This window comes from Magallana gigas, chromosome 7, assembly GCF_963853765.1.
Source record: "Magallana gigas chromosome 7, xbMagGiga1.1, whole genome shotgun sequence".
NCBI classification, from domain to species: Eukaryota; Metazoa; Mollusca; class Bivalvia; order Ostreida; family Ostreidae; genus Magallana; species Magallana gigas.
In genome coordinates, this window is record NC_088859.1 from 14,049,855 (window position 1) to 14,061,563 (window position 11,709).

The 11,709-nt window shown below is 34.6% G+C and overlaps 2 protein-coding genes across 2 annotated transcripts; one reads left to right on the forward strand and one right to left on the reverse strand.

Moving 5' to 3' along the window:
• The first annotated feature begins 16 nt into the window (after window positions 1-16).
• Window positions 17-5,603, forward strand: LOC105329463 (phosphotriesterase-related protein). Its single transcript, XM_066067348.1, has 8 exons — window positions 17-169; window positions 685-844; window positions 1,173-1,245; window positions 1,802-1,913; window positions 2,833-2,985; window positions 3,211-3,375; window positions 4,859-5,076; window positions 5,320-5,603. The coding sequence occupies exons 1-8, from the start codon at window positions 148-150 to the stop codon at window positions 5,458-5,460; spliced, it is 1,044 nt and encodes a 347-aa protein (XP_065923420.1). The 5' UTR covers window positions 17-147; the 3' UTR covers window positions 5,461-5,603.
• Window positions 5,604-5,761: 158 nt separating this feature from the next.
• Window positions 5,762-8,590, reverse strand: LOC105329462 (activating signal cointegrator 1 complex subunit 2). Its single transcript, XM_011430728.4, has one exon. The coding sequence runs from the start codon at window positions 8,479-8,481 to the stop codon at window positions 6,235-6,237; it is 2,247 nt and encodes a 748-aa protein (XP_011429030.3). The 5' UTR covers window positions 8,482-8,590; the 3' UTR covers window positions 5,762-6,234.
• Between the last annotated feature and the right edge of the window lie 3,119 nt (window positions 8,591-11,709).

Sequence of the window (11,709 nt, forward strand, 5' to 3'; positions counted from 1 at the left end):
CCACGGTATAGGTAAAAACTGAATTTTACATAATGTTGTCTTATGCATCCGTAATTTTTATTTAACTGATGTTTTGATCATTACTTGATCATTAATCAGTATCATGATACACATGTCATTTTAATTGAAGGTGCTGCAGTGGCCAAAATGTCGGAAAAAATTCAAACAGGTATATTTATAATTATTCACTTCAGCTTTCAAATTGGCATTTTTTAAAGGCCTCCATGCATATTAATATGCCTATTTACCTGTATCTGGATAAAGGTAACAACTTCTGTTAAATACTTTTAGGAAAAAGTATTTAAATTGTATTTGTTTTTATACTTGAATAGTTATTAATACGAGTACAATTATTAGCCTAATTCTTTCAAATTTTTTCCTTGCTTTGATGTATTATAGTTCATATACAGATATTGATGACTAAAAATTCCAGTCATAGGTAACGCACATCTATAAAACTTATCAAAAAATACATGCATGATTTTTCTCTCAAAGTACCTGATAATTACAGTTTAAAAGAAAAATACTGTGAGTATATATTATTGCAAACAGGGATATATATACTAATTTAGATTATATAAATCCCTGGTTTAAATCATTCTGTGGAGTCAGTTTGATTATCAATCACTTTGTTCTTTAAACATTTATAGCTACGTACGTGTGATGCTTGTATTTTTCCTATAGTGTTAGGTCCCATTGACCCAGCCAACTTAGGGGTAACCTTGACCCATGAACATCTTTCTATTGACTCTGGGGCACTCGGACTTCCAATCGATCCAAAATATAAGTATCTGGAAGACGCACCAGTAGCCCTAGACACTCTCTGGTATATCAGACAAAATCCGTAAGTGATATCTCAGAATAAGAGAAACTTTTTCTTTAATTGAAAATTTTTTTTAGTTTGTCGAATATACTGGTAGATTTATATATAGAGAGTCGATTTGATTTTAAAAACAAAATATCGGGTAGTCAAAATCTCCAACTCATAGGACGTAGAAAAATCTATGACATTTGCAAAGATTGAAGATTATCCAAGTCAAAAATACATTAACCAGACAGTTATAGGGACTGTCAACTCACTTCGATATACGCATAGTGTTCAAAGTATTGAATCAGATGTTTGAGATATCCCTTATCAAAGTTCAATTGTATTTTAATTTCTTTAATTTCAGTTACTCAGTTAAAGCAAACCTGAGCATAGAAAAAGAAAATGGAGCAGTTTTTGAAGAAATGGATTTTTTCAAGGTATACATGTATTAGAATGCTTTTAATAAAAGTAATAAAGATACAAGATATTAACACTATACGTGCCACCAATGCCCCTATTATACATTAAAAGAGTAATACCTGTACAAACAGTGAAACATTTACAATGATCATGCTTATAGCAGATTAACTTACCGGTACTGTGAAGTCATGGGTAATTTCTGTACTTCGCAATAACTTTGTTTTCATGACATATGATTTAATTTTCAGAATTGACTGTACCAGTATATTTAGTTAATAAGTTCAAACTTGTACTTTTCAGTGAGGGAGAAAAATCCATTCATTTTTAAGTAAAAGGAGAAAAAAGAAAAAATCAACCCAAAGTATTTCTAAAAAATTAATTTGATATTCGTGAATTTATTTGGACCATAAATGACTATCCTTTTGGCATCACCAATGTAAATTTATGAGACTGTCTCATGATGAAACAACAATTTAATAGGAATCCCAATGCTTTTAATATCTGTACATGGTTTTGATAATTGATTTCACAAAGCAGCTAGATGACTTTCAGTATTCATTCTTACCATTCTAGAAAAATGGAGGAGGAACAATTGTGGAAAACACCACACTTGGAATCAAGAGAAACATCAACTTTTATAAGAATGTTGCCAAGGAGACTGGGGTGAATGTCATAGCAGGGACAGGTTAGTGTACTGTTATAGAGAGATACAGAGCTATTGGTTCACTTCCACAACTTACATGTATTATTTCTTGTGCATGACTTATTTTAATTTTCATGTGCACGAGATAATGAATTGTGCTCACAAGATAATAAGTTATGTGCATGAGATAACATTTTCTGCGCACAAAAATTTATGTTGTGTGCACAATATACCAGTAATAAGTTATGCCATGTTTTTGTAATTATCAGTCATGCTCATATTGTTTGCACAACATGATGTACGTGTACTGTGCTGGGTGGGCATGATTGTCCAGTATCTTTGAAAAAATTATTATATATGTGTCTTAAATGTACCACTGTAGTGTTAATTATACCCATACCTATCAGTACCAATTATAAATTGGCTAGGAGAATTATTTTGTACACTTATGAACTGTTTTGCCTGTCATAATGATTTGCAACTAAAAGCATCAATCTGCAAGATGTACGTTGCTTTTCAAATTTTGTGCAATCTTTTCTTATTTAATTTTTCTGAGCCTTTTGATAGCAAATTCCATGTTTATCAAAAAAGGAAAAGGTTTCAGCCCAATTTATATTCAATGATGTGTAAATTTGGTAGCTATCAAATTAATTCCTTTGAAAATATGTCAATTTGTCTTAAAGAGTTACAGCTACAGTACTTTGTACATGGTTATTATCAAAATATGTAATTTTCGCATTTCTACACTTGCAATTAGTTTCGCCCAGGCTTGAATTAGCTCCGACACAGTTGTGCCTAAAGAGAGATAACTTAATAAGAATTCACCCAATCTTAAATTCACACGCTGACAACGAGGGCTAAAGGAATGAAAATAAAACACGGGCGAATATTTCCTTGTATACATTTTATCACAGGTCATACTGCTAAATTTGCTGTATATTAACCATTCTTTTTCATACAGGATTTTATGTTGAATCTTCAAGACCGGAGACATTAAAGATGACATCAGAAGAAATGGCGGAAGTGATGAAAACCGATCTTCTTCACGGAGCGGATGGTGGTGACATTAAATGCGGAATAATTGGAGAGATTGGGTGTAGCTGGCCGCTGGGAAGTAAGCTTTGGAGGCCTAAAACCTCAAACGTTTTAAAAATAATTTGTTCCCCTTTTGACTGTTTTTTCCTTAAAATTTATAAAGAAAGTTGAAACATTTGAAAACAAACAAAGAAAATATAATAAGTAAGGGGTATAATATCCACAAAAATTGATCACTCTGGAATATAAATGATTTCACATTATAAAGAAAACTCATGTGTGTTCCATTACCGGTAATCATCAGAGAGTGAGAAAGTAGCCATACAAGCTACAGCCAGTGTTCAGAGTGAGCTACGATGCCCTGTCAACATCCACCCAGGCAGGGATCACAAGGCCCCATTTGAGATTGTGCGTGTGTACCAGGAGGCAGGGGGTGATGTCAACAAGCTAGTGATGGCTCATCTAGACAGTGAGTGTAATATTTAAAGAACCATACTGTTAATTTCTGAATCAAAGATGTCTTGTATATACAGTGGATGTCTGATTAAATGATTGCTTATGTATACAGTACAGTAACTGTAAATATATTACATTTTATAGGCCACATAAAATTAATACTTAAGATTCTCATCCTGATTTGCAAAAAATATGGGGCGGGTGGGCAGATTTTATTTATTGTTTTTTATAATCACCCTTTTCAACATTCATGTTCTAGAAATAACAACTGTTCTATTCTTTTAAATTGTAAATGCTAATATATGAATACACAAACCCAATTTTAATCTTTTAATTCCAATTTTTTTCAACTTTACTGTTAATGCATAAAGACATTTGTATCCTTATGATAACAATCATGACAGGAATCACCCAAGCGGTAATCCACATGTTTAGGCAGCCATTAAAATGTCTTGAATTTTTTGTATATTGAGTCTGATTTTTTTCACCGAAATTTTTTTCCAATTTTTTTTTTTTTTCAAAATAAAATAAAATGCATCGGGGCAGGCCATTTTCAGAGGGGCGGGCGGGGATGAGAATCTAAAAAGTAATTTTATGTCGCCTTAGCTGTGTATTCTATTTAGTGATTTTAGCAGAAAGTGGCCGTCGCTAAATGAAGCACATATCACTGAATAGGTACATTCAAAAGAATGCTTATTCAGATCTACACTACCTTGATGAAAAGTCAATTTCCGCCAAATATCGTACATGCAAAATATAATACGCATACAGTAATTAAATGTCCATGCCTGATATTGTGAATGTTTGATATCTATACAACCACAGGTTGAGTTTATGATAATATGCTATTCACAAATGCTATTTGCTTTGTAAAAATTACAGGAAGTGTTTCAAAATGCAAAAGTTTAAAGTACCTCACTACATCCAGTCTTATACTTTTTAAGACACAAGTCACAAAATGGTGATTATTATGTTTTGTTAAATTTATTGTATTAATTAATTTGAATATCATCGTAGCTCAGTGGTTAAGGTATCGGGTTTGTGAACAGCATGTCACAAGTTCACATCAGACCAGAGCTCTTACAAAATTTTTACTAAATTATTTTTTTATCCAAAGTTGCATATATTTTCTCCTATTTAACATATACACTTCTTATGCATCATGCTATCTTTCATAGTTAAGTAATTTGCTGGCGATTGGAGAAATTATACTGCATTTGATCTTTTGGCATCATGGGAAATACCAGCAGACTAAAGCAATGCCGTGTCTAGTGTCGCTGTTTACTGTCAAGTACCATGTAATCGTATCTGACAGTTGGCAGTCTGACCTGTTCCATCTCTTTGGCCAGATAGCTCAGTTGGTAGAGCACCTGACTGGAGTTTCAATGGGCTCGGGTTTTAACCTTGCTCTGGTCAGTCATTATTTACCCCATCCCGTTACAATAGTACATGTACTCATAATAATGTTCATTAAAATATGTCTATCTTTCTTCAAGGGACAATTCTCGATAACGATGAGCTGGCAGAATTTGCAGCACTGGGGAGTTACTGCGAGTACGATTTGTTTGGTATAGAAACCTCGATGTACACCCACGATCTGAAAGTGGACATGCCAAGTGATGCTCAGAGAGTTGAGAAAATCAAGTTCCTGATAGACCAGGGTTATGAAGATAAAATTGTTATAGCCCATGATGTCCATACTAAACATAGACTGGTAAGAGGGTTTGATTAGTTTGTCATAAAAATGTCTTAAAACTAAATTCAAAGAATAAAAGGGTAAAAAAAGTAAATGAACAGAAAGCTCAAACAGGAATATTAAATTTTCCTATTGTATTTCTATGCAAATGGAAAGGGAATGATTGCTTGTGTTCGAAACAATATTCCAAGTTAAAAATGAGGCACTGTAACCCTGGAAATGGTGATTTTAATGGTAGTTTCAATGGATTCTTTCTTGTAGATGAAGTATGGTGGCCATGGTTACTCCCATATTCTCCTTAATGTGGTCCCACAGATGCTCCTCCATGGAATATCCCAGTCTACCATTGATAAAATACTGAAGGAAAATCCTAGAAACTGGCTCACAACGAGGATTCAGTGATTAACCGCAACTGTGTTCTAACTGAAATTTTATAATATATCCCAAAACATTGCTCAAACAGAGAAACGAATTCATAATAATTCAACTATGGAATGAACTACATATTCAAAATAATTTAAGCCACTGATGGTCAAATTGAATGGGGCAGCAATTTATGATTACTCTTATATTATTCAGTAACTGGGATGATTGACAATTTGACATTTTATTTAAAAACTGAACTGAATTTATCCAGGAAAAATGTGTTTATGAATAAATTTACACATGAACACAGATTGAATGAATACTTGATTACTTTAAAAGCATTTATTATGTACATGTATTCACAAGAAAATTAGGTGTATGCACCAATACATGAATACAGATTGAATGAAAGACTTTACTCGAATGTACATGTACATTGGAACAGATTGAATGCATTTTGTGTCTATACAGCGAAAAAAAAAAGTTATTCGTTATAGGGATACATGTACCGAATATGGAAATTTGAGTTATTGGTGGTAGGGTAGAGTACAGCAGCAATTTGTACTCATTGATCACTATCAAGTAACTACTGGTACTCAGGTAAAAAGCATACTGTTTTATAACTGTTCTGCATTTATCATAAACTAATATTAATAATGTACTATTAATTTGTATGCAATATATTCTTATATTCTGTTAAATCGCTGTAGTTTTTCAATAGATCTTTTTGATTTACACATCTTCTGTTACACATACACAATAGCTCAAATGCCTTTAAACATTGTTTTCATTCAAGATAATTTACGTCCATTAAGCCATTCTTTTCTTGTCAGAAAAGTATTTACGATTATGATTAGCCCGACTGGATTTGTGTTTTTCTTTCCACGCTCTGTTTTTCAAAACCTCTCCTGTCTGGCCTTTCCCTTTCGCTCCACCTTTCACGTCATACTTTTTATCTTGCTTAGCATTTTGAGGTTGACCACCACTCTGTGACTTTTGTCCCTGTGCTCTTTGATGTTTCCACTGGGCACGCTCCTCTGCTCTTTGGCGAATCAAAGCTGGGTTTGGTACAAAGTTATCCCTCATTGCTTCTTTGTCAGATTCCTCAGAACTCTCCTCACTCTCATTATCCTCAACCTCTGGCCGTTGCTTTAAAACTCTGGGCACGGTAAAGGGTCTTATCTGTGACAGTTCATCAGCAGAATCAGCGTCATCTGCACCAACGTTGATTGTGTCGTAAGTATCATCATATTCATCATCATACAATTCATCACCGTCTCCACTGTCCTCAACATAAACCTTTTCATATCCATACTTTTTTGAGAGCATAGACTTAACATCTACCAAGTCTTTTGCGTTTAAGTCCACATTATCAGTCTTTTCCCTTTTCCCTTTGTAAACCAATGACATGTCAACTTTGTCTTTGCTGAACACATCAAATTCATCATGGTCAAAGACACTGGCTCTGTGTGAAATAGCAGACTCCTCAGGCTGTGGTCCTACTTCTCTCGGCAGATTTCTGTCCACGTTTTGTAGAGACAATGGTAATTTATCTTCCAAAACAAAGTTGATTACTTTTTCAACATCATACTCTGCTTCCTCCAGGCACAACTCAATAAAGCCATCTCCTAAATCAGGTAACAAGTCTTTTACTGCTGCAATCATAGAGTCTAACTCCACACCTGTTTTCACTGGTGCACAAGCTCCCATCAAGTCTTCATTATTTTTATCTGTCGATGAGTAGATAGGTGTGTTGCTAGTTCCCTGTGGATCATCTTCTATCGGTCCTGGAGATCCATCCGGAGAAGTTCTGCCACCTCTGGTGGTGGCACCAGTAGGTTCTCTTCTCTTTCCAAAAGTGGCAAAGGCGGAACTAAATGCATCCTGAATGTAATGGATCCTTGTTTCATCAATGTCAAAAGAAGACTGAGTTAAGATATCCATATAATTTTGAAAAGGATAACAACTCTCGAAGTCTGCCAGGAACCGACGTTCATTTAGCACTGCTGACAAAGTCTCAATGAATCCATCTACATGATCATCGGGACAATTTCTGTTTTCCAGTATAGGCTCCAAATAGCAGTTGTAAATAATCAAGTGAACTGTTTTCATCAAGGATTTTTTAGCTTGTGCAACTTTTTGCCTTGAATATTGTTTCAATCTGTAGTCCTCTAAATCTCTTTTCTTCACTTCAGAGAGCAAAGCAGGTACTATATCATACAACTCTGACAGATGTTGAATGAAATTAGTTTGATGTAGAATCTGGGATGCTGCAGGATGGCATTCCACAAAGCTTGAAAGTGTCACACCAATGTCTGCTATATACAAAATTAAATCTTGTAAATCCAGGACACTTAATGTTTCCATAGTTTGATCTTCTTTTCCATCATGTAACTTCTGAGGCGAATTGCTTTTGTCTGATGAACATGGCATCCCACATTTCTTCTTCATATCTTCAAATGCCTGGTAAATAGTTGGAATCGCACACGACAGATCTTCGTAGTACTTTGGTTGCTGAGTAAAGATGTTATTAATCATTTTACTGAGCAGTGCTTCGTTGCTTGGTCCAAAAAGGACGCATATGTCAAACAACTTCGGAATGTCAAAGATGAAGTTCTCGTATATAATCTCTCCGAAAACTGCTGGTGTTATGAAACTGTCTTTATCTTCTTTGTGTGTAGCAAGACGTAGACAGGTCATGAAGATCATTCGGTGGACTTCATCATGCTGGTCTTGGAAATCTTCGGGTAACCCATACACTGCCTCACTGGATCTTGGTGCGTTTTTCAAGTAGGTGTCAATCAGACTATGTAAGCTTTCATCAAATATAGCCTGACACCAGAACTTATCATGACTCAACCGTAGAAGCCTATGGAGATCCATAGCAATGAAGCGAATTCTGTCACCCCATTCCTCCAATTGTGCAGCATCAGCTGGTGGAGGGACATATGACAAAAACTGTATATCCTCAACACGACTTGGATCCAATGCTTGAATACTCCTGACTACTCCATTAACTTCTTCTTTTACTCGAAGTTCATCCAAAGGCACAGGCATGGCGTGCAAGGTGTCTGCCTAGTATTTAGTCTGTTGAATTAAATGTTTCGCCACCACACCTGGGACTTGCACGTCAAAATGAAAGTCAAGCGTCTAGTTGATTGAGACTTTTGTAAAAATAAAGGAGATTTCGAACCCGATTGCTAAAGATGCACGGAATAAGTGGGGGTCCATGCAGACTTTACTCCCCTTCAAAATTTAACTGATTCAATCCACCCCCAGCCCCCCCCCCCCCCCCCCCCCGAGAATTTTTTTAAATCCACGCATACAAGGGTAACATTGCTTTTGAAAGCCCCTTTGGACAAAATATTGTAAAACCTATACTGGAAGTGAGAGAATGTATATAGACTTTTCCAGTATCTCTTCTCAAAGGTGCAAATCATTGCATGTAAACGGCTAAATATGAATAATTTATGACCTTTGCAGTATTTTTTGCAAAACAATTTTGTTTACCGACGTTATATTTTTTTCTATTTTCTCTCACCTACAGCGAATAATAGAAAAGAAACTTATCGTTTTGCTTAGATTCAACAACTGTCAAAGAGGGCGAAAATAAAATTTAGATGAAAATTACACTGTACTTCATCATTAAACAACTGTGAATAGTATGTATTGCCTAATTAACGTTGAGGGTGCCATTTTTTTCGGTCCACTTGATGGTTCACATTACTAGTATACCATTGATCAATGTTGTCCAAAGCCTTTTTACAGGATAGATTATACAAACCAGGGTTTGCGGTCATTTCAATTTAATTGGGAGAGGGTTTTAATTTATAGTATTATTTGATCGCTGCTAAAAACTATTGAGTTTTAAGAAACGATCTCTTGTTTTAACAAGCCACGTTCATATTCAGTATTTGAAAGTAAATTGTTTAACCATTTTGATTCATGCAGACTATAAGGATGATGTCAATTTAAAAAAAATTCATTTACCGCGTAATAACGAGATTTTCATGCCGATTTGACCATAAATCTTTCATTGCAAAAACAAAAGAATTATGTCATATTTTTGAAGTCCCTCTCTTTAGTACAATATCGTTAATATTTCCTAACCACGTGATAACTGTATTGAGTCAGAAACATCTTTACTGGCCCCATTCTGCTCCCCATGGGCGGAGTGGACCGAAAACAGTAAGCTAGCGATGATATGTCGGAATCACGATACCATTTTTCGGTATCATCTCGTTATTGCGAGAACTTTCGTAATCACGATATATTTTCTCGTTATTACGAGATATATCACCTCGTTATGAGATTATAATTTAGTCATTAATTATGAACGACTATGTTCTTAAAATTCTATCCTTTTATCCGTTACAATTTTAAGCCTGTATATAGCGATCTTCGTAGGCGGATAATAGGATCTGAATTTCATCCGATTGAATTACAAGATTTTTTTAATACAGCATTTTTCTCTTATATACAACATCCAGTACACATTTTTATATGGATTAAAAAAAGTGAGGGGGGGGGGCGTAAACTTAACATTTCCAATGATAACCTAGCCTAATCACGGTAAACTCGGGCATGAGGATGGTGATCGTTAGGCACATTTACATCTTTACATTATGACACATTGGGAATATACTGAAAGGATATCAATGCAGTATGGCAAATATAATATATTATATCAACCCCCAACCCCCAGTCCCCACCGGCAAAAATAAATCTAGACAATAGTTTCGTCAGCTGAACTTTTGATATCAATTTTGTTTTGTCTGCCTAAAAAAAGTGTTTCGACAGTTTCCAGTTGGCTTGAAAACATATTTCTGTATTTAAGGGATGCAAACAATAGTGCCCAATTTGCTATGTGCGAGTATCAGTTTCCGAATACATGTATACATGTAACTTTTTGCACTTAGTGGAAATGTGGGGGATAGTACGAAAGCCCATTTAGCTCATTTTTGAAGGTAAAAAAAAGTATCGCGAATAAACCCGTAATTTTCGCAACGTAACGCGAATATTTCGCGAACAAACGTGTAGCTTTCCCGATATAAGGCAAAACTTTCACGAATAAATGCGTAACTTTAGCGAATAAACGCGTAACTTTCGCAAATAAATGCGTAACATTCGCGAATAAATGCGTAACTTTCGTCTAAAATGGCGAAACTTTTGCACTTATTAGGAGATACAATAAGTGCATTTCCACTCAATATCAGTTCAATATCGCATGATTTTTTAAACCTGATATCAATATTTTTATGGTTGCCTATTCAATTCTCTTTACAGAGTATTTTCAATTATAGTGTATAATACATTATATAGTTAAACTATAATGATTGATATTTTTCAGCATACAGTGTATATTTTCCTCAGTAATGGTTTAAGGAATCATTCTTTGAGTATTATGAGGTGATAATTTCGGTCGGGGTGTGGTCAAATCCAATAAAGCCTGATGAGCTTTATGATACTAGTAGATTTGACTACGCTCCGGTCGAAATTATCACTTCATAGTATTCAAAGAATGATTCCATATAACTTATATTTATATAATTTCCAATTTCTACACTTTAAAAATGACATTTTAAAACCACTATTTTTTTTCATGTAGCACATGTTTCGTAATAATACAGTACCACGCGGAGCAGCCAATACCGTTTTTTTTGGTTAAATGCTTTCAGACACGCCCATTTTGTGTCGCTCATCTCCTATGAAATTTGTGGGTTATAGGCTTCAAAATTGATTCGTAATGTAATCACAGACAAAGACAGTTGGAAATGTAAATATATCTTAATATTTACACGTGTTTAAAAATATTTTTCTTTGGAATAAAATGGTATACGACTTTGTCTTGATACAAACATGTAGATGTAATGCATACACATACAGGAAATAAATTTATATGATTATTAATTCACAAAAATATCAAGGGTGATCAATAGTAATGCCACACAATTCATCGCGCTTCTCATGAGCTCTTTATTTAAGAAAATGGGATATCAAAATATGCAGAGTAACACTTCTATAAGATATCATAATTTATCATTGGAAAATTGAAAGGATGTGCATTTAATTGTTCAAAACGTTATACATACGTGATATCGCCGCGACAAAAGATAAAGACTAGTTTGACAATCTTTTTTTTTATCAGAGAAGTATACACAAGTTGTGAATTGTCAAAATTGTCAAATTTAGACAGGGACGTATATATATATACGTCCCTGATTTAGACAACCTAACGTAATTTCGAACACAGGCTCGGCGAAAAAAGAAATTTGATATTCTACC

Excerpts from the sequence above, each read along its gene's own strand:
- LOC105329463 (XM_066067348.1), top strand. The coding sequence starts at position 148 with ATGTCGGAAAAAATTCAAACAG. Across the intron at positions 2,986-3,210 it reads GTGTAGCTGGCCGCTGGGAA|AGAGTGAGAAAGTAGCCATA; the intron begins GTAAGCTTTGGA and ends GGTAATCATCAG. Across the intron at positions 5,077-5,319 it reads TCCATACTAAACATAGACTG|ATGAAGTATGGTGGCCATGG; the intron begins GTAAGAGGGTTT and ends TCTTTCTTGTAG.
- LOC105329462 (XM_011430728.4), bottom strand. The coding sequence starts at position 8,481 with ATGCCTGTGCCTTTGGATGAACTTCGAGTAAAAGAAGAAGTTAATGGA.